Here is a 26,563-nt window from a genome sequence, read left to right on the forward strand (position 1 = left end):
AGGGAGAGAGGAGCTATAGATCTGGGTGGGAAAGAAGCAAATAATCTCTTTTTTTTTTCTAGCACCTATTGAGACAAATGGTCCTTTTCATCCAACAGGGCATTGAAATATAACAAAAGACATGACTAGACATCAGGTAAATAGGAACAAAAGCCTGGTGGGGGTGGGGCAAACAAACTACTGTTTGTGTTTAGTAAAGCCTTTCTCTTTGGTTCTTAACCATAAAGAGGGAGCAGCTGAACACAGGGACATCGAAGACTATTAACTTCTGATGTGTGTGAAATGTTTTGTTAGGCCCTGCAGATTAGATAGAGGCCATTCACTGGTTCCATGAGTACCTGCTAGGCATGTACAATGCACTAAGCATTGAGGTAGGTGCTGGAAATGTGGGGGAGAGCAGGCAACCGTGGCCTCTGCTCACGTACTACTGTCGTGGCAGGGGAGTAGACCTGTAGCAGTGAGGAGTCCAGATCCTGGAAGTCAAAATGCCTGTGTTAGAGTCTTGGTTCCATCACACCAGCTCCGTGATCTTGAACAAGTGACTTCACCCTGCCATACTTCAATTTCCCCATCTGCAGAAAACAGACGCAGCTAACATCCTCCTCGTGGGGTTAGCCAGAGGCTTCCCTGAGATCAGACACATGGAGTACTCAGAACACAGCCTGCCATTCTGTGTGTTTTGTTGCGACGGTCACTGTTGCTGTCATTATAACTGCAGGCCAGAGGGGCCAAGAAGGCCAGCGTTGAGCAAGTAATGACTCCAAGAGGTAGGAAGGAGAAGAGTAGAGCTGTGTGTGTTGGAATCACATCATAACAGCAGCTACAAATATTGGAAGGGAGTGGTATGTGTATGAATGAGCCATGTTACATCTCTGATTTATACCCTGCAAATAGGGAGCCCTGGTGGCTCAGTGGTTGAGCATCTGCCTTCAGCTCAGGGCCTGATCCCACTGTCCTGGGATTGAGTCCATCCCACAGGGAACCTGCTTCTCCCTCTGCCTGTGTCTCTGCCTCTCTCTGTGTGTCTCTCATGAATGAATAAATAAAATCTAAAAAAAAAAAAAAAAAAAGATTATACCCTGCAAATAAACGAAGACCAACCAAATGAGAAAAGCAAAGGCTATTTCTATGCGATCGCAAGAAAGTGGGCCGCTGTCACTTGTATTTTGGGAGACTGACAGGCAGGCAGGAGAGTTGGAGGGTTCTTTTTTTTTTTTTTTTTTTTTTTTGAGTTGGAGGGTTCTTGATGTGCCCTGATTGGAGGCTGTTGGGAAGCTGGAGGCGGGCTAATTATAAGCAGGGGATCCTGCTGGTTAGGAGTGCCTTTGTAGCTTTCTCTGATTGGCCCAAGTTGGAAGCAAGGGGTAGGGGGGAAATAGAGGGAAGGTACCAGTTATCAATCAATTTCTGGACATTTGGGGCTGATTTTTACAGAATTAAGGGTTCGCCTACTGGATTGCCACTAGAGAGGGCAATCTGTTTTCTTGCAAATCTGACTTAGGGCAGGCTGGCTACCTGGGTTGTTTATTGATAGAGGTAGATAAAAGATGTATTCCCTGGGCAGGTTGTGGCTCAAAGGTTTTATTTTTTAAATATGATCTGGCCACTGTCTGTATATTCAGTTAGTCTCTCTGTGCATAGGCTTGTCAGTTCATGAGGACATGTGGATCCCTTGCAGTAAATTCCATGAAGATCCTGCAGAAAGGAACCCATTCCTTTGAAATATCAGAAAATAATGCTGTCATGCATCGTGGGACTTAGATGCTATTTGTATGTTGCAATCTTGCTTGGACTTCTGGGCCCCTCCATTGGCCAGATACTTCCAAGGCTGTGTGCCCTTTTCTCCTGAGTGGGAGATGTCCAACGAGACGGTTTTAGCTGCCTGCTCAGGAGACTGGGAGATTAAAATTAGAGTCCTGGGTTCTGGTGCTACTTCTGTCACTTCCTAGCAGGGTGTCTTTGGGGAGTCAACAGCTCCAAGCCTGCTGCCGTTCCTGGGACATGAGTTCAGCTGAGGACTTTCAGGGCCATCTGCCTCCCAACCCCCAGCCTTGTCCACCCTCTTCTGACACTGTGAGAGCTGTGACAGTATTTGTGAAAATGCTTTATAAACTGTGCAGAGTTATGCAAATCTAAGTGCATATTATCAAAATTATGGAAATGTTATTGTCTATCATGCATCCAGTATTTAAAGATACCCATTAATGTGGGGGCACCTGGGTGGCTCAGTGGTTGAGCATCTGCCTTCGGCTCAGGGCATGATCCTGGGGTCCTGGGATAGAGTCCCCCATCCTGCTCTCCACGGGGAGCCTGCTTCTTCTTCCTCTGCCTATGTCTCTGCCTCTCATTCTGTGTCTTTCATGAATAAATAAATAAAATCTTAAAAAAGAAAGAAAAAATCCATTAATGAGATTCTTCAAAAAAAAAAATTTCCCCCTGGCTTTGTTCTTAGCCAGGCTACGTCGTGAGTTCTTACTTGATCAGCTATTAGGTTTTTAAAGTGGCACATCATTTTCAAGTGAGTTATATAATTAATCATTTCTGTCATAACTCCAATGTCCCTTTGGACTATGTGCTTCTGGAAAGACATTGTAGCTGGAGGGGTGGCCCTAACTCTCTGCTTATCCTGCAAACATATCAAATGGTCTGGGATGGAGGGAGGGAAGCACCATTAATGACCAAATGAATTAGTAGCAAGTTGGGGAAAGAAACCAGAGAGCCAAATGGTCACCAATACAGTTTACCTTCTTTTACACAGTGAGGTGGTCCAGTAATGCAGCTAAATGGGATTGCTACAGATGGAATCAAAATGGGGAGATTGCTATTTAAAGGCCCCCCAGGGGGAAATTACTTGACAAAAGAGCTTTCCATTTTCATGAATGAGTCCCCTGAGAGAACCGCTTTTTTCTAAATTAATCCAGTTTTCAAATTATTTTTATGCAATATATATTAAACTATAAGCAGAGATTATATTATAGAATAGAATATACAAATTTAAAGAGAATATAATTTATATAATATATGTAATTTCTTATAATAATAAGTTACTGAGACTCAGTGGCTAATATGTATGTAAATTGTGTGGCTATTTACATATCTCCTCTGAGAGATGGTGTTGAGGAAAGATGGTGCCTTGATTAAAGGTCCTTAAGAAAATTCACTTCAACAAAGGGTAAAGGAATCCAACTCAGTGTAAAGATATTATTTCAAATAAATAGCTATGACCAACAAGGGGATGGTTGCCATTTGAAGTATTAAGCTCTCGATCAGAAAAATTTAAATTATGAGGAACAACTTCGTGGAAATCTGTTTTCATTTGGTGATTAGATTTGAATTTGTTCCAGAAAATACATGTCTATGGAATGTGTGCGATGGGTAGGCCTCACCTTCTTCAATATATTTAGGTTAAAATAGCCTTAGAGTAAAATGTAATATGGACAACAAGTTTTGTTGGGAAAGAGGAGCCCCTGTTGCAGCTGGGCAAGCTGATGGATAATGCTTACTTCCGCTTTGTTGAGTGACAAAGTGATAGGGAGAGTCCAAGAATCCAAGGGGGAGGGAGGCTGAGCAGGCATTTAGCAATTAAGCATCATCTGGAAAGTGACTTTCTTTTTTCCCTGAGAATGCATCCCTGAGTCACTGCCTGGAGCAAACAGCACTCATCTCTTCCCTAATTTCTTTTTCCAGCTGTTTCCAAAACATAAATATATATGTACCCACAGAGACAGACATACACACCTACAAACGTAAAACCAGCAGAGATCAAGAGTGAGCCTGAAATCAGGCCTGAAAGTCAACCATTGTCACGTGGAAGACACCTTTAACATCACCCGGAAGGTGCCAACCTTCTCATTTTACCCAGGAAAAGTCAGGCCCAGAAAGGATCTCTGAATCCCAGGAGATCACACAGCCAGTCAAGTCCAGGTGGGCAGGTTCTTTTTTCTCCCTCTCTCTCCTGATGGGCTTCTCTGTGGAGATATTACACAATATTGTTCCTGCCTCAGGGCCAGGGGGTCAGGAGGCGTCGTGCTCATTAGTTAGGTAATGCTTGCCACCACCTTTGAAGCTGCTGGATAGGATCACAGGTAAATATCATTACCCTCTGCAAATGAATGTTTCCCTGCACATGACCTGTTTTCACTTGTTGCCTGTGGCCGCTGGCCACTTGTGGCTGCAGAGATTGTTGCTGAGTGCCAGTTCATAAGCACCCATTTGCTACCCAGCTTCAGAAAATAGAAGGGCTAGGTCTGGGTCTTATTATTAAAAGCAAACAAACCCATTATTAAAAGTAAACAAGGCAGACTGCTTTGAAACAATTGATTAAATGTCTCTGGCTCAGTGGCCTAAATTCACCCCTGTTATGCCAAACAAAGCTTCCCATATTGAAAATCTAAGGACAGAATGCCAACAGTCTGGTTGAGAACCACACACACATGCACACACACACACACGCGCGCACACACATTTTTGAGTGCCTGTTACAGCTTATGCTCAGTAACCACCTTATCTCTAATCTTCAAGATCTAGAAGTAAGAATATTTTGCATTTTATCAATGACATGGGTAGGTCAAGTAATTTGCCCATGGACACGGCTGTAATATGGAAACATGAGCATTTGAACTTAAATCTCTGTGACTCCAAACCCATGCTTAATCTACCTTAACACATTACAGACAGGTCTCCCATGCCTGGTGTTCACTGTTGATTTAAAGAAAAGCCCAAGATCCAGGAGAAGGAAGTGTGCATCTGCCCTGGCAAAACCTCCTGAAATCTTAGGCATGCTGGGGGGTTGCTGGAGAAAGGAAGCCCCGAGCCACCTCCATCACTTAAATGTGCAAAGTGGGCAGAGCAAAAACTATAGATGCCAAATGGCTGGGGTTTAGTATCTTGCCCCAATGCAGGCCTAATTTCTGAGCCATTTTATATTCTCTGCTATCCAAACACACCAGAATGCCAGGTTTGCGGGTGCAGAATCTTGGCCTTGTCAGTGAGTTAATGGACTCTCAGTAATAGACTCCTGCTAGCCAGATTTATGGGAGACAGATGTATAGACAGAATGTTAATTGACTACAATAGAATTTTGTTTACCTGGGAGTCTTAGTCCTAGAAACATCTAAACAATGGGATTGTTCTAAAATAAATTTTAAAGTTCCTCAAATCACATTACTGGAAGAAACAATAAACAATTTGTTATGGGTGCAATGCTAGGTAATAGAAAGATTTACCCTACCACCAGTGATGAGTTGGGGATGATACAGCAGCCAAATCTCTTGATACAGATAGATGGTATCATTGTTATGAATAGATTGACATTGACTTCATCAGAGCTACTTTGGGTTGTGAAAACCTTATGAATTATATGGAATAAAAACAAATCCAGACTATGTACTGGAAAATAGTCTGACAATTTCCCAAAAGTTTACAAGTAGATATACCATATGACCCAGCAATTCCACCAGAAGTATGTACCCAAGAGAACCGAAAACACATGTCCACACAAAAACTCATACATGAATGTTTATAGCACTTTTATTCATAATAGTCAAAGTGGAAACAATTCAAATGTTCATCATTGGATGGATGGATAATGTGGTATGTCCATACAATGGATTATTCAGCCATAAAAAGGAATGAAGTAGAGAAACATGCTACACCATTGAGGAACCTTGTAAACATGATGCTAAATGAAAGGAGGCAGATAAGAAAGGCCAATATATGATTTCCTTTATATTAAATATCCGGAACAGGCAAATCTATAGGGATAGAGAGATTAATGGATGTCTAGGATTGGGGATGGAGAGGCATGGGAAAATGATTGCAAATGAGTGGGGATTGCTTTGAAGAAAATTTTGTAAAATTGATTGTGGTGATGGCCACACAACTCTGTGAATCTACTAAAAAATCACTGTAAGATGTTTACACAGGGAAATGTTGGGTTTTGGAGAATGTGTAATATTTTCCATTTTTACATCAACTCAGATGCCTCTGATTCATTAGATATAATCAGATGTTTTTCAATTGCTTCACATGGTATATTAAAAGTAAAGTGTTCTAATATGCTCTTCACTCTTTTGCTGCTGCTCTAACCAGAACTCATATCTTACTTCCTAAATGCTCCTTTTTCTCATTGTGCTTGTTTGGAACAGAAAAAGCTATGCTCAAGAAGAGGAAGAGATGAGATCTTGGACAATCTTGTTCTGTAATTTGCAATGGGGATGTCTGCTCCCCTGCAAGCCCTATTCTCAATATCAAGGTAATTCAATATCAAGGTAACTAATTTTGCCAAATTAGTAGTTAGCAGGCAGCTTGGGACGATATAAACAAGGAGAAGGAAATCAGACGCTTCTGGGAGAACAAGTGTGGCTTGGCACAGAGTAGATGCTCAAGAAATGTCTCCGGAATGGACTGAACCACCCCTACCCGAGTACAGGGCAGGCACACTTTCTTGGTGACCTAGAACCATCAGATAGGGTCTCTCCTCCTTAAACAGTCCCAGAGAAATGTAAATTCTTTATTTTGTCCCTCTTCTACATTTTCCCTGTGACCCAAACCCTACATGTGTTGCCATGATCGAGAACTACAAACTGGCTGCAAAGGAGATTTTAAAAACTGGGGAATTTAAAAATAGTTAGATTTTGGAAAACTTCACATCAAGATGCAAAGTTTCAGGCCCTTGGAAGGACTGGAACAGGCGGCAATTAAGAGCACACATTCCCACTTGGCCTGGGACGGGGGAGCAGCTGGCTCTCGGAGGGAGCACTTTGCTCTCCAGGACTCTGCCGTCCACCCACCTCTTAGGAGCTTACAATTGGCCTGCCTCACACAGGTTTGCTGCCTGCCCCCCTCCTACCCCCACCACAGACATGATGGGCTTGTGATCCTGCCATTCCAGCCTTACTCTGGCCTGGCTACCAATCGGTTCCTGAGGGCAGACCTTCTTCTTTCATTAGTTTCCTGCCTCAGTGACACATTCTGCACTTTGAGGTTATTATATTATTCTTGGTTGTATCCCAGGCCACCGTCTACAAACAGACATAAAATATCTCTTAGGGTGAGTCACTGCAACAGGTATTATCTGTTGATGCTTGCTGGTTTCGTTTTTAAAAAGGCCTTCCGTTTCTAAATTTGAGACACTTCTATATACTGACAACTCCCCCGTTTTTTCTAAGGGATTTAGTGGTTTGGGGCTCATAAAACATTCTTCTAATAGGTCATGAGGGGGACTTTAAGCCAATTTTATTTCATAGATGAGCCATTGGTAACGATCAATACATATTAATAGCTAACCTTTATGGAAGACTTGCTGTGTGCCAAGTGCTGGAGTAAGTTATCCCATTTAGGCCTCACATACCCTTAGGACTTTGCACTTCCATTATCTATTTTATAGATGGAGAAACTGAGGCATGAAAAGGTGGGGAGCAAAGAAGTCAGGCATAGGCATTCGTACCGAGACAGCTTGACTCTGAGCCTACCCTCTTAAACCACCTGGCACAGCTGCCCCTGCGTGAGGATCCCCTTACAGAGGTCAGAAGCCTCACAGAGGATTGCCTGAAATTTTGTAGCATCCCTGAGGCCTCCTCTAGCAACCGGGACACACATTAGACTCTTGTGGGGAGACTTTTTTTTTTTAAGATTTTATTTATTTATTCAGAGAGACACAGAGAGAGAATGAGAGGCAGAGACACAGAGAAGCAGGCTCCATGCAGAGAGCCTGACGTGGTACTCGATCCAGGGTCTCCAGGATCACACCCTGGGCTGCAGGCGGCGCTAAACCGCTGCGCCACCGGGGCTGCCCGTGGGGAGACTTTAAAAGTGCAGGGAGACACAGAGAAGATACCACAATGGATTAACATTTAGGGGGTCTAATGAAAGGTGAATGTGGACGTCTCTGCACTCTTCTTGCTCGTTTTTGTACGTCTGAAATTGTAGCAAATTAAAAAAAAATTAAATGAAAAAATTTATTGGGATAATATTAATTGACCTAGAGGGCTTTCTATAGGAATTATTTCTTCTTAAGTTTTTTTTATTTACCTATTTTAGAGAGAGGGAGGCTGGAAAAGCAGAGGGAGAGAAAGAACCCAAAGCAGACTCTGAGCTGAGCATGGAACCCGATGTGGGGCTCCATTCCTGCAACTGTGAGATTGTGACCTGAACCGAAACCAAGATTCAGATACTTAACTTACTGAACCACCCAGGTGCCCCAGGAATTGTTGACTGTAAGAAGTATTAACAACAAGATCCAGAAAAGCAAGTGGGATGTGATCCTATTTGTGTAAAGCAAATAATGACAGCATATGCACACACACATACATATGCACACATTCATATATGCCTGTATGTCCTTATATGAGGATGGAATAAAGTATGTATAATATATTAAAAAAATCTGGAGCCCAGTCTCCAGCGAGGACTCTTTAACTCTTTAGGGGTAGGACCTGAGCATGGGTATCTTCTTTTAAAGTTCCTCAGATCAAAGTTCTCAAATTTGCTTTATGTTAAAATCATTTGGGAAGTTTTAAAAAGTCATGTTGCCCAGGCTACGACCCAGATGAATTAAATCAGGCTCACTGGTCATGGAACTCAGGCACAGATGATTTAAAATTCCCCCAGGGGATTACAATTGCCAAGTCTGAGGACCAGGCGGAGCTCCTGGTGCACCTGGGGCTGAGAATCACTTCTGAGAGGGAAGGGAAGTCCTATGGGTAGCACTACGACGTGATAGGCGTTTGCTATCTACTTCAAGCTTGGCAACAGGCCACGAGTTAGGAACCTGCAAGGAACCAGAGATCAAACAACCTGCCAGGAGTCTCGGAGTTAGGAGATGGTGGTGGGCACCCCAACCCATGGTCTACCAGGTGAAGGAGGATGATGGGAATGGCTTTGAGAAGGCTTCATTGCTTCTCAATCTCTCCAAGATCACAGGATTTGAAATTTTTTTTAGTAGAGCTTCATTCCACTGGGTTCCTCCTCCTAGGAGCTATTAAAAAAAAAAAAGGCAAATACTCCTGAGAGGAATTGCATGTTAATCAGATTGCGATGTCTGCCCAGTGAGTGCTGGGTATTTTGAAGGGAGGAAAAAGCTTGAGGAATGCTTAAATATGGGGAAAGAATGTGATTGTAGGATGTGTAAATCTGATGTTGTCCCTTTCCTATTCAAAATCCCCCATTCACTAGACTTACCTCATCTTGTATCATTGAGATTTCATGCCCATTGGTTAGCAACTCCCCATTACCTCCTTCCCCGAATCCCAATACCTGGCAACTATTCTATGAGTTTGAGTATTTTAGCTAGTACTCAACATAAGTGGAATCACACAGTATTTGCTTGTAACTGGTTTATTTTACTTATCATAATGTCTTCAAGTCGCATTTATGCTGTTACATATTGCAGGATTTCTTTCCATCGAGGCTGAAGAATATCCCACTGTATGTACATACCACATTTTCTTTATCCATTCATCCATTATGGACATTTAGGTTTCTCCACATCTTGGTTATTATGAACAAGCTACTTCTGTAAGATTTATTGTTTATTTACTGTATGCCAGGAACTGCTTTAAATGCTTTAAAAAAATGCTTCACAGGGATGCCTGGGTGGCTTAGCAGTTGGGCGTCTGCCTTTGGCTCAGGGTGTGATCCTAGAGTCCCCGGATCGAGTCCCACATCGGGCTCCCTGCATGGAGCCTGCCTCTCCCTCTGCCTATGTCTCTGCCTCTCTCTCATGAATAAATAATAAAATCTTTTTTAAAAAAATGCTTTACATATATTAGTGAAGGTAAAAGTCACTACAGCCCTATGAAGTCCTTATCCCCACTTACAAATGAGGAAACTGAGGTCCAGTTAATTTGGCCCAAGGTCATACAGATAGTAGGTTGCAAACTGGACTTTAGACCTAGTACAATCAGGCTCTATAAACAATGACCTTATCACTATAATACCAATAGTGTTAAAAACCATCATGATGATGATTGACAGCAAATTGTAAGTCAAATGCTATTATTGGCAAGGTGAAGCTGTGACTGCCTTACACATCCAAATAACCTTGGGGACAGGATCCAGCAGGGTTGTCCAAGAGATTGGTTAATTCCAGAAGTAACACTGCTCCTTATCATTTTTGGGAGAGGGATGGAGAAGGGTCGTGATTAAGAGTTGGGCAGAAAAAAAAAAAAAAGAGTTGGGCAGAATGGCCCAGGGTTAAAATTATCTTCTGTGGCTGTGATCTGTCCCTTCATGCATCTCTTTGATTCTTGCAGTTTTTCAAAGCCAGAACTTGACCTATTACCAAGTGAGTCTGACACAAGTCTACAGCATTTTGTATATGGTTTCTTCTGTCTCCTTCCCAGTATTTTCCTTTTGTTCTATTTTGTGCTTTGCATGGTCAGCTCAAGGGTCAAGGGAGTCAGGTGCTTATGTTTTAAGGTCTTTTAAAAGCCGCTCATTTGATTACCTTCTTCCTTGCCGATATGGCGTTAATATGTATATATATATATCATATATATATATAGTAAGATTTTATTTATTTGTTCATGAGAGACACAGAGAGAGGCAGAGGGAGAAGCAGGCTCCACGCAGGGAGCCCGATGTGGGACTTGATCCCGGGATTCCGGAATCACTCCCTGAGCCAAAGGCAGATGCTCACCGGGGGAGCCACCCAGGCGTCCCTATTTGGCCTTAATCTAAATGAGGGATCCGACTATGTGCAATTAGGCTTCAGAGTGGAGCTATGAAAATGAGCCCCCAGCCTCCACATCAACTCGGGTACATTTGCTCTTTCCTCGTTAAACCTCCCAACAGGGCTCTCTGCAGTGATGCCAACACCCAATGCCCTCAGTGGGCATGAAAAAAAAAAAAAACAAGTCACAGGCAGTCAAAAATATCCATAAGCCAAAGAACAGTATGCGAAAGCTCAATACCATTCATCTTGCAATGGCAAATTAATCTACTTTCCCAGCATCCTGCAACTTTTATTGAACTGGGCATCCCGCCATGGGATACGCCCCCAAACTCTCCTTAATTGCATATTTGTTCATTACAAATTAATGACAAATTACGATTTTGTTTGCAATCGTGACTGGCGTTGCAGTCCTGATATCACAGGACGGGCTTATTCTCAAAAGGCTGCAGGAGCAGCAGGAGCAGGAGCAGGAGCAGCAGCAGCAGCAGGAGCAGCAGCAGCAGCAGCAGCAGGAGCAGCAGCAGCAGCAGCAGCAGCAGCAGCTTTCCCGCCCTCCTGAGCGCTCGCTGTAACACGCCGGGCGCTGCGCTAAGCTTGCCACCCTGCAAGTCCCCGGGGAGCGGCGGTGCACCCTCGGCTCCCGGCGCTCGCAGCCATTGTGGGGGGTGGGGGTGCGGGGCGCCCGCCAGCCGCGTGCCGACCCGCCCTCTCGGCGCCGCGACCCGCGGCCGGGGCAGGAGCGGGTGCTCGGCGCGCGCTCCGGGGAGGGGGCGGCTCCCGCGGGGGCGGAATCCTCGCCGCGCCGCCCGCGGTCCTCCTCCCGGGCACGCGCCGCTCCCTCGCCCCGCCCGCGTGCGGCGGACGCACGGCCCCGAGCGCGCGCCCTCCCCGCGCCCCCGCGGCGGACGCACGGCCCCGAGCGCGCGCGCGCCCCTCGGAACGTCCCCGGGAGCCGCGCCAGAGCGAGCGCCGGGGCCGGGCGCGCAGGAGTGAAAAGGAGGCGGCGGCCGCGGCTGCGAGCAGCAGCTCCGGACCGCGCCGGCGGACGCGTCCTGCCGCGGGGCGATTCTTTTTTTTTTTTTTTTTTTAAATTAAATTTGAAGCAATATCACTGAATCAGAAAGCCTCGCAGTTTTCAGTGGCGCCGGCCCCAGGTCAGCGAGCGGTTTTCTCCGCCTCAGGATGGGCTCTGCCGTCCCCGTCGCGGGCACCCGTGGTGGCCTGGTCCTCAGCCTTCTCCGGGCATTTTCGGGGCCAGACGCCGAGCGCCGCATGTAGGCGAATCACCCTGCGGGGCGGCTCGGCTTTTTAAACCATCGTTTATTATTTGGGGGCGGAGAAGAGCCGGCCTTGGGCGCTCGGTGCCTCGGCAGCCGAGGCTGTGAGTCGGAGGTGGGGTTGCTCGCCCCGGCCCCGCGCTCAGTCCAGCGGCCCCGACAGTGTCCTCCTGCCGGCGCCGGGAAAATGGAGGCCGTGATAGAGAAGGAATGCAGCGCGCTCGGAGGCCTCTTCCAGACCATCATCAGCGACATGAAGGTAGGACGCCGGGGGCGCGGCTGCGGTGGCCGCGCTGACCTCGCCGCGGCCCCCGCCTGCGCCGTGGCCGCCGCCACCTGCGGGAGCGCTCGGGCCGCGGGTCACCTGCGCCCCCGCGGCGCCGCCCCGGGCTCTGCCGGGCCGGGCCGGGCCGGGCCGCTCCCCGCATCCGCGCGGGTGCCAGGTGCCCCCTGCCCTCTCCGCGCTCATTGTCCCAGGGGGCGGCACCACCTCGCCTCCCCGGGGGCGCAGGGCCCCGGCTCCAAGTTTCCCATTGTCTGTCGCTGGACCGAGTGGAGGCCGGTGCCCGGGCGGACACCTGGTTCCCCCGAGGCCGGGGTGGGGGCGCCTGGCGCGGTGGCCGGGGAGGGCCGCGGGGGCTCTGCGTGGCCGCGGGAACGGGCCCTCCGGCCGAGAGCCTGCGAGGGAGGCTCCCCCCCTTCTCCCCTCCTCCTTGGCTTCTTTCAGGTCCACCTGGCGGGCGGGCGGGGGGGGGGGGTAGTTGGGGTGGATCTGAGCAAATTAGGCATTAATTAGGCAGTTCCAAAGCTGCCGAGGGTGTGCAAGCCTTCCCTCAACCCTCCCGGGGGCGCGGAGCAGAAGTTCCCAGAGCAGCCTTGCTGGGGACCCTCCTCCACCGGGCTGAGGCGCCCAGTCTGAAGGCAAGATTGGGGTCCCCTAAACCGCTGTATTCCCCACCCCCCCAACACACACAGCCTCCAGGTTTTCTCTTGGACGGATTGTGAAGATATTGTGTGTGTGTGTGTGCGCGTGCGCAAGCGTGCGCGCGCCTGTGTGTGTGTGTGTGTGTGTGTGTATTGCGGGGCGGGGAACAACACCCGGTTTTTTTTTTTTTTTTTTTTTTTCCTGCAAAGGGTGGGACTGGGGATAACCTGATCTAGGATGTGGATTTTCTGCTGCATAGAGGTAGATCAGGGCCCTGTGTTACTCACCCAAAGGAAATAGATCCAGCCTCCCGAGCTGGCTGGAGGTGGGAATTGGGGGCGGTGGGGGGATTTTTTTTTTTTTTCATGTGTATTTAGGGAGCTTCTCTTTGGCTCTAACCCAGCCCCAGTTTGCCTCAACAGATCCGGGGAGGTGGTGTTTAATTAAAAGCTCGGCTTCCAAAACGAGTAGGCAGGTTTGGAAAGCTGTACAGCCGGTGGGTGTGGACGGCCCCTCTTCAGCCGCTGCCTGGGCGTTTGGAGGAGCTTTTGTCTGATCAAGTGTGGGGTTTAGAGAGGGTTTGGACTGGGAGATGGACTTAGCGAAGGAATGCTCAGCTGTCACGCTTGCTCCCCCCTCCCCCTTTTAGAATCAAGTGCCATCTCCCCAAGGGTGAACTTTTCCAAGGTGCCTCCATGCTGGCCTTGTCCCTCCTACAGAGCCTGTGCCCTTTTTTGGGGGGGGGGGAGGTGAGAAATTGACATTCGTGGAGCGTTATCTTCAGCTAGACCCTGCTTGTCCAGGAATGCCTCTAATCCAGCCACTTGGAATTAGATGGATTATTCCCTGTTCAAAGACAGCCTCTTTCATTCCTTTGCCCTCAATCCACATTGACTTATTGAAGTGCTCTCTTGAGACAAAGATTGGTGTCCCCCGCCTTGGACTCTGGGGTATTTTTTGTTAAATTCTCTACGCCTTATAATCAAACATTTGGTTTGAGGCACACGTGCATTTTGATCATCAGGGGAAGAATTTTGAGATGGGTTGGTAAACCTGCTTGTGTGTTTTTTATTTTTGTGAAGCGAAATGGGTGTTTCCAGTCCCTGAGTAGTAACAAGGATCCAGTGACCTAAAAGTTCTTCTGCTCACTGCAGTCCCAGGGGAAAAAAAAAAAATCTAGGATTTTTGTTTTTCTCTCCCTTTTTGTTCCTTAATCCAGAATCCATCCAGTCTTGGTTCTTTGCATTTATGGGTTTGAACCCAAAGCCCTTCAGAAGTTTTCCACCTGCGATCCTGTGGCTGCCCTGGAGCATTCTGGTGGATGGAGGGGGGTGGGGATTGTGAGTGCTGAGGTGGCATGTTTTTCCCTCTGCAAGATTCTAGTTAAAAATAAAGATGTATTTAATGCCCTCTCAGTGCTGGATCTCTAGTTTATGGTTCCTGACACTTCTTTCCCTTTGAATTTAGTAGAGTTTGTTCAACATCCTGTGGGAAGGCATTTATTTTAAGGTTGTTTGTTTTATTTTGGCAAGGATTTGAGAAGTAAACTGGAGGGGAAGACTAAAACCTGTCTTGAGGTCTGTAGGGTTCCAGGCTTTTGGGGAGCAGAGATAAGGAAAAAGACGGGTAGATTGATTTCCAAGAATATTTATGCAGAACTCAGTTGTTGAATATTTTAATGGAGTTTTCTTTTTAAAAGACTTCTTTGTGGGTTGGATGGCCGTGATATTTTAAAAGGGAATTAAAAAAAATTGGGCGTATAGAATAAGAAGTATGTAGTATGCATAATTCATGAAGTCACCACCAATAAAAGTCAGTGTTCAATATCTGAAGTCAGCTGGCTTTCTAATGACCAGTTTATCCTTTTTTTCTTCTTTGAACTGCCATGATGGGTTTCTCATGTCTTTGGTCTCCTTTCTGTTTGCTTTGAAGGACAAGTGTAAATGTTGGAAACCCATTTTGGAAGGCCATCTTGAGAAAATTTTTAGGTTATTTTCCCAGAAATAATGTTGGACTGGGGTGAGGAAAGGGTAAGGAATTTTTTTTTTTTTTTTTTAGTAGCATTTGATTCTCCCAAACGTACAGCAGCACAGGAAGGGAGTCAATTTCCTCTTTGGAGGAAGAAAAAAAAAAAAAAACCAAGAAAGAAAGAAAACAAAACAAAACAAAAATGAAGTAATTTCAAAGCCTAACACCGTACATGTTCCAAAACCAAAAAAACCTCAAGATGTTGAAAACCTCCACTGACACTGGAGAGGAATCTTTCTGCTTTTTTCTAGTGACCCTTCATCTGGTTAAATCCTCTGCTGTATGGGTGTGGGTTTTTCCTTTTGGGGGGGGGAGGGGCAGGAAAGGTGCGGAAGAAACCCTAACTCTTCTTCCATTGGGATCCAGCAGCAGCTGTTAAATAACTTATTGATTCCTTGATGAGAGGAAACCTTGTGTTTTTTTTCCCCCCCATCTTCCACCCTCTTGTGGTGGTGGTCACTAATGATGGTGGTGTGCAGAATCGCTTACTGGCTGCCTTTCCGCCCATCCACATAAATCAAGTTGTCTGGTGTGCACTGGTCCCAAAGCTAAAGGGAGATGAGATTCACGTGGTTGGAGGCTAGGGCCTATTGCCCGTTTGTCTGGGGGAACGAACAGTAGCTTGGAAGTGACTGCGTGGGAAGGCCAGTTGGCCTCTGGTGTTTGACGGTGGTTAGACATTAAAGAGGCTCTAGAATCTTTTTTGGAGTTTCTATTCATGTGCCAAGAAAAACAGGCTAAATGCTGCAAACAGCAGATTTGAGCCATTACTTCTTTTTAAATTGAGATATAATGGACATATCACATTATAATTAGTTTTAGATGTACAACACAGCGATTTGGTACTTGGAGTTTTTTTTTTTTTTTTTTTTATGATAGTCACAGAGAGAGGCAGAGACACAGGCAGAGGGAGAAACAGGCTCCATGCACCGGGAGCCCGACGTGGGACTCGATCCCGGGTCTCCAGGATCGCGCCCTGGGCCAAAGGCAGGCGCCAAACCGCTGCACCACCCAGGGATCCCTGGTACTTGGAGTTTTAAAAAAAAGTTTATTTATTTTAATGTTTAGGTAATTGAACCAGCAAAGAATTTGTTGATGTTTGGGGGAGCTTGTAAGACCAGGCCACTGGCCAAACTCAAGGGCAAGTCACTGTGGATATCTTTCTTCTTTTAATAATTAACTTAGTTTTTTTTTTTTTTAAGTTGGATGCTAAAACCAAATATTTTCCTCAGCCTTGTTATTGCTCAAGAATCAGCATGTGAGGAGCTGAATTGGGCCTGATGCAGGGAGAACTTTGTACTAGGTTCGGAGCGTGCTGGGGGTTATGTAATGGGGCTGGGGGGTGAGAACACCCAAGCACACCTTGAATTCCCTACCCCACCTCTCGCTGGAGAGAGGGGTGTCCTGTTACCAGCACCTGTGCCGAGCAGAATAGGAGCCTTGTTCAGTTCTGCTTGGCTCCCCACCTCCGTTTGCACCAGTATCCTCTCTCCTAAGTCCTCCCTAAAATTAGAGCTGGTCAAGGGACTTCTTGAATTCCATGGAAATCTTTTGTGGTTCGAAGGCATGACATGCTATTTTCTCTCACTTATCCTAGATCAAGAATGTGCGTATTGGGTCCAGCGCCGGATAATGATTTCAGGGTTGTTTTTCCCCCTTGCTACTGCTTTGGCTCTGGGGTTTCTGTCAGACAGACTCACTCCCTCGCTGTTTATCCAGGGCTTGTTATGTGGACGGTCTTTTGCGGGCCAGCGAGGAGCCAGAGAGCCACAAGGCCTGCCCTTGGAGAGCTGCTTGTCCGTGGGCCGCAAGTAGGTAACGTGAAGTACCATATGGTGGCCACGAAGGAAGGGCCACAGTCAGTTCTTGAAGAACTTCCCTTGGACTCTTAAAATTAAAAAAAAAAAAAAAAAAGTTTTCTCTAGGAAGAGAACGAAAATCCAGTGAAGGCCTCCAAAAGCGGCCCGGTGCTCTGAGGGAGGTGGGCAGCTCTGTATATGGTGACATGCAGAGGCAGGACAGACCAAGCCCTTATAAAGTACAGATGGGCCCCATGTTGGTTTTTCTCTTAGCAAATGGCTGTGTTTGCCCAGGATTTTACAGCTTCCTCAGTTTGGGCCTGTGGGAGAAGAAGGTGAAGTGAAGATGTCATGAAAATGGCGGTGGGGAACTGCTCAGAATGGGTGCCTGGTCAGAGATTGAGGGCCTATTCTAGGTCAATCCATCTGTTTTTTTAGGTGCGGATCTTATCCAGGTCTAGAAAGAAATCATTTTTCTTTGGTCTTGGCTTGAATGTTTCTGTGGGTAAGTCCCGTACACATCATATTTAACCAAATCGGGTAGGGCTTTGTTGCTTGACAGTATGAAGCTTTATGTTCTGAGTTTCCAGTTAGGGATGCCCCAGATGGAGGGAGAAGGTCAATCCTAAGTCATGGTTTGCGTGGAAGATGAGCTGAGTTTGAATTTTGCCTGGTTCAGCTGTCATTTCTTAGGTGAGTAACAAGTACTCCTAACTCGATCTTATTTATTGAGCACCAGGGAGGTTGCAAGCACTGAGCTCAGTGCTATGATGCAGCACGTAAAGATACAGAATTTCCATTTAAATTTGAATTTCAGATAAACAGCAAACAACTTTTTAGTATAAGCATGTTCTGTGTATACAGAGGCTTCTCAGCTACTGACCTCTTGTAGTTTGTACTGTTCTTTTGCATCCAGGAAAAGAAAAAAAAGCTAAAATGATATCTGTCAATAATGGCCAGCTCATTTGAGGTGGTTAAAATGTTTGGAGGATGAAAAGGTTGAAACTATTGATCTATTAGACACCTTATCTACAATTTTCATCTAGGCTTTTCCATCTTCCTGGGGATAGGTGAAAGCTGGCAAGATTCCATCTGCAGGAGACTATTTAGGTGCTCAGACTGGGAATGGAAAAATGAGATCATTTTGAGGTCTCCATTACTTCTTGGAACTGCCTTCAGGACACTCACACCCTTAAACTCTCACCTCTGCAAAAACAAAGAAAATACCTCTCCTGGAACCAAACAAAAGCCAAAGGCAGACATAACTGCCTAGGACATCAGACTGAGAAGTATTTGGGGCTCCTTAGAGGGAACTCATGGATGCCTTAAGCAGTTTAACTCAGATTTGTAGATCGCGCTGCTGATATGCCCTTATTAAGTAGCAAACCGGAGAGACAAATAGAGTAAATTAATTGGCTGAGCATCAAGGAAGCCCATTGTATTTGATTGCGGAGGTTCTCTTCTTGAATTAGTTGGGAGGCTGTGCAAGGTTCCCTCTGAGTATCTGACACACAGACACACACAAAACCCCCCAAACCCACGTAGCATAGGTTCCAGAGCAGCCCTTCCATTGTCAGTGTTTCTCACCTCTTAGACCAGGGAGGACCTGGTCTGTGTGTCTTGGGCTGCTTCCAGATTTAAGATACTCTTGTGGGCCCCCTGTACATAGTAGGTGCTTGGTGTTCATTGCATATGGTGAACATGGGGCAGGAAGGGACTTGATGAGAACCTGCCACGTGCTGGGCATTGTGCTAAGTGCTTGGTGCTTCTGGTTCACGTCCTCCACCTTTCTGTCCCACTTTACAGATGAGAAAACTGAGGCTCTTTGAAGAGCCTTATCCAGGGCCATGGTTAGGTGGATTGGTTCATACCTTGGCCAATTTGATCCCAAAGCTGGAGCTCTTTGGAACATGTTGAAGGTAGAGAGAGGGGAATGGCTTTATCTCTAGAGGACAGCATACAGAATTCCACTTTCCAGAATTCTGCAGGAGGCTCAGAGAGGCAGTCAGGTTCTTATCTCTGTGCCCTGAGCCCAGAGCCAGCCTGGAGGTGTGAATTTGAACTGAGATGTGCAGTGGGCGTCTCCCATCTGGCTGTCACTTTTGTGGAAGTCATTTAATTTATGATCTATTGACATATTGTGGCTTCCTTCCCTCCCACTCACCAGACTTCTCTGACAGACAAACCTGGAGTTCTCCTTTCCTCTTCTTCTGGGTGTGCAGATAGAGCAGAGGCTTTCCGGCCAGGCTGTGGCCTGTCACCCTTGGCCTCTGTCCTTGTCCCCCTACAAAGTGCCTGCAGTCTTCTCCGTGGCTGGCCAGAGGGCCACGTTTCTATGTCTGGGGAGCCCATCAGTCCCTGAGACTGGGTGACTATGCAAGCCTGGCAACCCTCTCTAATTATATGAATTAAGTAAGTTCACCCAAAGTTCAAATGACGCCTTTAAGGGAACTCCTTACCTTGAACTCATTTTGTGTCCAGCCCTGGAACTCTCTTGTAAAAGAGCTTTCTGTATTTAATTATGTCCCGGTAGCTCTCCAGTTTGGTTGAGTCTGTAGAGCCATTTCAGGTCTATGTTTGGAGAAGTTGATGGGATCGCCAAAAAAAAACTCCTTCCTGTGCTGATTCTTGGCATATACGGCCTTTGGTCATAGTTTCTAAGTGGTTTTTCTTTTCCTGTCTAGTTTAAGTGGGTTTAAAAAAAAAATCAATCGAGTGCCTTTTGAGCTGTGTGTCTTTTCATTTGCTTTCTTCCTCTTCAAGAATCTGGGCAGAAGTAAAATATTAGCTTGCTCAGCATGAGTGGCCTCCGAAGTCCTGGAGGTGGACGGCAGGTTTTGCTTGGGATTCCCTTCCCTGTCACCTCTGGCAGGACGGGTTTCTAGGGGGCCGGAGGAGTGGTCTGGCCAGAGGAGGAGGCTCTAGGCTGGTTTGCCCCTTATAGTAGAATGCCCGTGGTTACAGGCACATAAGCATCAGATTTCCTGCGAGCCTTTAAGACACAGATACCTGGACCTATTCCCTGGAGGCTCTGATTCGGTGTTTCCGGAGCACATCCTGGGCATTCAAATTTTTTAAAGCACCCCCAGGTAATTTGAACGTGTGGCCAGAGAACCACTGAGTATTACACAATTTTAGCACCCTCAAAAGTACTTTCTCAACCTTACTGAACTCTGAGGAAGAGCATGTTTAGATGTAAGACAACGTGACTATGCTAAACACTATTGAACTGAACACTTCAGAATGGCCTAGATGATAGATTGCATGTTATATGTATTTTGCCTTGATTAAGAATAAAAATAAATTGGTAGTGAAACATTACATAAATTGGAATGTAAAAATAATAGAAAAAGCATCTTTAGAATACGTAACGATTTAAAATCTTGGACAATGACCCTGTCCAATATGATTTTCTACCATAATGGAAATTGTCAAAGATGTTAGCCACTAGTCACATGTGACTGTTGAGCACTTGAAGTGTGACGAGTGTGACCAAGGAATTGTTTTTAAGTTTTATTCACTTTTGTGTAGATAGCCATATGTGACTAAAACTGCTGTCTTGGACAGTGTAGATTTATAACACACCATCTAAGTAAAAATAGTGAGCTTCCCGCACACCTTCTGGTTCCTTCGTTGCCTCCAAACCCCTCCTGTGGAAATTCCAGAGCTACTGCTGACCTTGGAGTCAAAGGGATCTGGTTTTCAGTCCTGTGGGCAAGTTACTTAATTGCTCAGCCTCCTTTTTCTCTTGTGTACGTGGGTCTGAGAAAGTACCCACTTTCGAGTATTCAGAAATCAGACTGTGCTTGTGAGTGCTCCACACCAGGGCCTTGCGCACCAGGGCGCTGGGATGTTTGCTGCTGTTATGGTTCCAATCAGGGTAGTCATTCTTTCCACCACTTAGGGCAAATGCTACCCCACCCTTGACCTAGCTGCGTTTAGAGTTTACAGTGAAGTTGCAGGAAATAGAGAAGTTGAGTTTTTTTTTTTTTTCTTGCTAAGTCAATTATTCTGAAGTTCATTATAACCTCCTCTGCCTCAGCTGGGCCTATTTGCATTTCTCTGTTTGCAAACCCACTGTATGTAAAGGGAGAGGAAGGGCTGGGTGCCGGGCTAGGTCCTCAGGGCATTTAATGCTTAATAAAGACAAAATATCTTTTCAGAGATGTTTATAACAGGTTAAGGGGAGAGGTGCTGCTTTGTAAGGGTCATCTTTTTCTGTCTATGCTTTTGAGTTCCTCCCCCTTTTTCTGGAGTGACCCCCAGGAAGAGTGGCCTCATTTGCCTACTATTGCAGCAGCTTGGCACCTGATCTCCCTTTTTTTTGTTTTTTGTTTTTTTTTTTTTAAGATTTTATTTACTTACTCATGAGAGACACAGAGGGAGGCAGAGACAGGAGAAGCAGGCTCCATGCAGGGAGCCCGATATGGGACTGGATCCTGGGACTCCAGGATCATGCCCTGAGCCGAAGGCAGATGCTCAACCACTGAGCCACCCAGGTGTCCCGGCCCCAGATCTTCCTACAAGATCCCCGCGGTTGGCCCCTAGCTGAGTGTCCTGCTGATGTCTCATGCTCCCCATCCTGGAGTCCTGGGCTTCTTTGAACACATCCCGTGCCTCTCATTCTTGCTGTTCTGCTTGGATGATTTTCTGCATTGTTGTCCACTGAAATCTTTCTCATCCTTCAAGGTCCCACCACGAAGTTATCTCCTTTCTGGTCTCTCCTCTTTCCACCAAGCCAGATACCCTCAGGCATTCTTCACATTCTAGGTTGAGTCCACCTAGTATTTATTACATTCTACCTTAAGCCTGGCTTTGCCACTTCCAAACTGGATTACTCTGGGTGAGTAATCCAGATTTGATTTTTCTTGCTTGTAAAATGGGAGAAATAATACTTTCCTCTTAAAGTTGTAGAGGCTTCAGTGAGAAAATATATATAAAGGGCTTGGCATGAAATAAATGCTAAATAAAATGCTCTTGTGCATCTGAATGAGCTACCCTGGGAGTTTTCTAGTGAAGTACCCTGCAAAAATGGCACTCAGATGTTTCAAAAATACAAGAAACCTATAGCTCCACTTTGAAAATGCAATAGAGATAACACTGCAGTGCTTTTCAAGCTTTCAACATGAATAATTTGAGAGAACACGGTACATGTATTCTGCAGATATGATGTGCCTACTAGGGGCCAGGCATTGCTGGGGGTGGAATACATCTGTGAACAAGACAGATACAGCCCTCGCCCTAAAGTTTTGTCCAGAAGAGCAGAAAGGCAGCAGGATCTTGGTGAGGGCCTCTGATTCTTGTTTGGAGTGGGAGGACAGTCAGGGGAGGCTTTGGTAGAGTGAGAACCTAAACTGATAACTACATTTTAATTTTACCTGTTTAATCAGCTTTTATATGGCACACCCAGGCATTATTCTAGTTCCTTACAAATAGACTCTTATCCTCCCAACAACCCACTGAGATAGTTACTGCTATCATTCCCACTTTAGAGATGGGAAAACTGAGATTCAGAGAGGTCAAGCCATTTGCCCACGTCCTACAGCTAAAGGAGAGGGAAGGCTGGGATTTGAACCCAGGTGGTCTGGCTCCAGGGTCTTTGCTCATCTGTTTTCGTGGACTGTCTCTCACAGTGAGACCTTTTAGGATTTCCTTTTTAGATTCCGTATTGGGTGTGTCTCCTTGATCTCTCTGATTGTTCTATTTGGATCTTTAGAGTCAGGATGAACCTTAGAGCATAGCAATCGGAGGTTCTCTGAACTGGTACAAGAAGCTCAAGGGACCTCTCTCTTTTGAAAGCCATTTGACCCAGCTGAGCAGATGTTGGGTTGGGTGTTGACTCACCCTACGGGTGTCAGCAGAGGGAAGTAGGTGGGGAGCGGGCAGGGTGTGAGTCTAAGGGTCTGATGCGGTTGTTGAAGGTGACTACCCGAGCAACACATGTTTGTTTTCCTGAAGAAACCCCCTCCACCAGGGTCACCCCAGTAACAGCTCCGCACCCCACATGCCTGGGTGCAAAACAGGAAGGGGGGATATTTGCGGTAGGAGGGCTGGAAATGCTTGAGATTAGTTTCCAGGGAGACCTCAGTTTCACTTCTGAGGCCCAGTTCTCTTGCTCCCCGGCTCCTGCAGCTGAGCACAGGAGTCATTAAGGAAGTCTTTGAGTTTGGTTTAATGGTCGCTCTTTGTTTTCAAGTGATTGTTTACTGAACCTTCAAAGCCAGCTCTCCAGCAGGATGTGATCTCGGGCCTGAATAATTGGATGAGGCACCCCAATAGGAAGCAAGTAGCGGGTAGCAGAGCCAGGAGGAGCTAACTGGTGGCCAAGCCTTTGGCATCCCAGTGCTCAGAAGCTCTGCAAACTGCCGCTGGAGGGACCGAGGTCGCCCGCAGCCAGGAGTAGGCCCGAGGCAAGGGTCCCCTGGAACCTGGCCTCTTTGATGTTGTGCTGGGCTTAATTAGGAACACCCTAATTAAGTCACGAAGGAGGAAGCTTATTCCTTAAAAAAAAAAAAAAATTAGCACGTGTTTTGAGAGCATTTCATAAGGGATTACTTGTCCGATTATGCAAGCAGTATAAAGTTAATGGAAGAAAAACCGAAATCTCTGTTAGGTAAAAAATAAAACTCCCCCATAACCTGCTTGATTACAAAGTGGGTTACACACACACACATTTTAGACAAAGGTTCATGCGGCTTACACTGTGCCAGAAGTTTCTTTTTTCACTTAGCTTTTCACTTAACATTGCTTATCTGTGTATGTAATTATGAGCCACGTCAGTTTTAGTGTTGTGTGGTGTTCCATTGTGTAGGATATGTGCAGTTAATTTATTCAGTTGACCTGTATTTGAGGACTGGCCGTATGCCAGGTTGTATGTTAAATGCTGAGGGTACAGCAGTAAATAAAAGGGACACAATCCCTGCCCTCCTTGGAGCTTATGTCCTAGGGCAGTGGGGACAAATGAAGTCAGTTCTGCTGTATATTAGAAAGATTATGTGCAGTGGGGAAACAGAGCAGGGGCAGTGCTATTGTTTTAAGTAGAGTGGCTAGGGAAGGCCTCACAGAGCAGGTGACCTTTGAGCAACACCTTAGGAAGTCTGTGGGTATCAGGGAACGAATGTTCCAGGCCAGGGAAGAGCATGCGGGCACCAGTTCCATAGGTTCTGTGCCGATTCATGTTTAGGCTGTGTCCGGTTTTTCGCTAATTATAAGGAATACTGTGATGAGTGTATCCTTGTAGCTAGACGTTGATTTGCAGTGACAGTTTGGCCCGAAGGCTTTATCCTGGGTCAAAGGTACCTATTCTTCAAGGCTTTTCAAACACGTTGCTCAATGCCATTCAGAAAGCACCCATATTCTTCTTGTGAGCGGGTGCTCATCACCAGGAGATTATTTCTCAAGGAGCTAGACTTGAATATGGGGTCTGGGAAATTGAGGCCATAGCTTGTCGGGCCTCAAAGGGACGAGGCAACTTATTTGGCGTGGTGATTCTCAAATCTTGCTGCGTGTGGTTTTAGCAAGAAGGTACAAGTGTCCGCTGGGGAGAGTGTTCAATGCAGGTATGTGGGCCCCCTCCCCAGAAGTTTCCATTGTGTAGCTCTGGGGTGGGGCTCTGGCATCTGCAGTTTTAGCGGACATCTTAGTGAGTCTCTAGTAGATTGCGATTATCCTGGGAACAGGTGGCAGTGGAGTGGTTGTTGGGCCTCCTTTGCAGCTCATTAGGTAAGCTGAAGGATCTCCCTGTTCCTGTCTCCTGTGCCCCCAAATAAGACCCCAGAATGACTCTCATGCAGCATGACCTTCTGTATTTCCTTTCCTTTGCTAATTACTTTTATTGCATGGAAAACTTTTTCCTTCTTTACTTACTTCCTTCCTCTTTGCCAGAGAATCCCCCCTTTGTCCTTAAAGACCTATGGGAGGGCATCACCCCCGTCTGGAAGCTTGCGCCAGCCATACTGCCTAGTACTTTATATTTGGAGCGTGGTGCCCTCTGATTGGTGGCTAACACATCCGCTTTCCACTAGCCTGAGTTCCACAGTGCTTTGGCTCCTTATCTCTGTATGGCCTCCACCCCACTCCATACCTGTCCATAGTAGGTGCTCATTAAATGGCCAAGATAGGGTGGCTGGCATCGGATGTACAGTACTGAAAATAGCAGTTGCTGGGATTTAATCGTGTTCTAAGTGCCAGTCACCCTTCTGAGCACCTGCACGATTTCCTGTACCCTCATTACCATCCTTAGAGATTACCATCCATGGAGGTGGGGACTAGCATGGATGTCATTTACACATGAAGACAGGGTAGTTTTGGGTGACTCCGTGACCTCGGTTGCCCAGTGTGTAGATGTGAAGTCGGGCAGTCCGACTCTAGCACTCTGCTCTTAGCCAGTACATCACACGGGTCCTTTCAGACTTGGGAGTACGGCTGCACATCAGGGCGCTCCATCCAGGAAGACTGAAAAGAGGATGGCGACTGCAGAAATACCAAACACAGTTATTGCCTTTTTTCTGTGATGCCTGTCAGGGTGTCATTCCCAGCAGCCTGGGGTGGGGCTCAGGGCTTATGGAAGAGGCACTGTTTCCTGGAAGGTGGTGGAGCACACAAAGTGTGTCCAAGGTGGCGAGGCCATGGCTCCTCGGTGGATTTGACAAATTGCAGACTCCATTTGGGGGTTGGGTGAAGACAAGGCAGAGAGGGCATTTCCCGGGAGAAGTGGGTGAGTACAGGTGTGCAAATACGAAATAATGGTAGTAGCAATCCTAACATTTTTATAGGGTGTGCCGATTGCCACATATTCTGTTCATTATCTCCTGCAGATATTTATACACAATAATAAGCAAATGGAACTGAAGCTTTGGATTCCACATAGTGGGACAAAGATTAGAGAGCGTAGATCTGCAGTTATTACTGGGGGTGGGACCTTACATGCACCCAAACATCTGTCACTTGCACCTGGGTGAGAGCAGCCAGCCCTGTATGAGGTGGTGAGATACTGAGTTCCCAAGGGTCCAGTTGTGGAGAAGGAAATATGTTTTAGGGGAATCTATGGGACAATCTTATTTGCAACAGAACTGGGCAAACTAAGGAGCACTTCATGATATAAACCAGGTGTGAGGGCAAACCCTTCCCTGACCTGAGGCAGATTACTTCACCTTCTGTGCCTTATTTTCCCACGGAAAAAGGAAGTGTTAACTTCCTGTTCTGCTGAGTGCCCTGGCAGGGTTGTCCTGGGAGCCCCTTGTACCATGAAGTGCTACGTGAATGTGAGATGCGGTTCTTAATGATGATCGTGAAGTAGAGTTGGACTCCTACTGGATGGCCTCATGTGACCACCTGAAATAAAGGACCTATGGTAGTATGGATTTGGGCGAGGGGAGGGTGAATTTGGGGAGCAGGGAGGGGTTCCATTTTCATAGAAGTTGTAGAGCATGGTACACACCAATTTTGCAAAAGCGAAAAAATGGAACCTCTGGTTGAGGCTGCAGAACAACGGAGGGGTGCCCAGAGTAGCTTTGGCACCTGGTGGCCGACCCTGTCCAGTAGACCCGTCTGCAGCAGAAGAGGTGTTCCGCATCTGCACGATCTGGTTCAGCAGCCACTGAACCACCACAAGTGGTTCTCGAGCACTTGTGTGAGGATCTGAACTTTATGTTTTATTTAATTGTAGGTAATTTAAATTTAAGTCCATGTGGCCAGTGGCTCTTTTATTGGAAGGCTCAGGATAGACAAAGGAATGCCCCTTGGGAGAACATGTAAAAGAATACTTTGAAGATGCAGTTGACATATTTGTTTGATTCTTCTTTTATTTTGCGTGGAGACCTACCCATGTGTCAGAAAATGGGCATTCTGGCCACAGAAC

General features: G+C 46.4%; 1 protein-coding gene across 15 annotated transcripts in view; it reads left to right on the forward strand.

Moving 5' to 3' along the window:
• Positions 1 to 11,573: 11,573 nt before the first annotated feature.
• Positions 11,574 to 26,563, forward strand: part of MTSS1 (MTSS I-BAR domain containing 1) — a 163,339-nt gene continuing 148,349 nt past the window's right edge. For 7 of the 15 annotated variants that reach the window (XM_025993423.2, XM_025993425.2, XM_025993428.2 and 4 more), the window contains exon 1: positions 11,644 to 12,211. In XM_025993423.2, the coding sequence (XP_025849208.1) occupies positions 12,140 to 12,211 (72 nt within the window). In that variant the 5' untranslated portion in view covers positions 11,644 to 12,139. Of the gene's footprint in view, positions 12,212 to 26,563 lie in introns of all 15 variants that reach the window. The other 8 variants (XM_025993424.2, XM_072733943.1, XM_025993429.2 and 5 more) reach the window with 2 other exon arrangements.

This window comes from Vulpes vulpes, chromosome 13 (genome assembly GCF_048418805.1).
Source record: "Vulpes vulpes isolate BD-2025 chromosome 13, VulVul3, whole genome shotgun sequence".
Lineage (NCBI taxonomy): Eukaryota > Metazoa > Chordata > Mammalia > Carnivora > Canidae > Vulpes > Vulpes vulpes.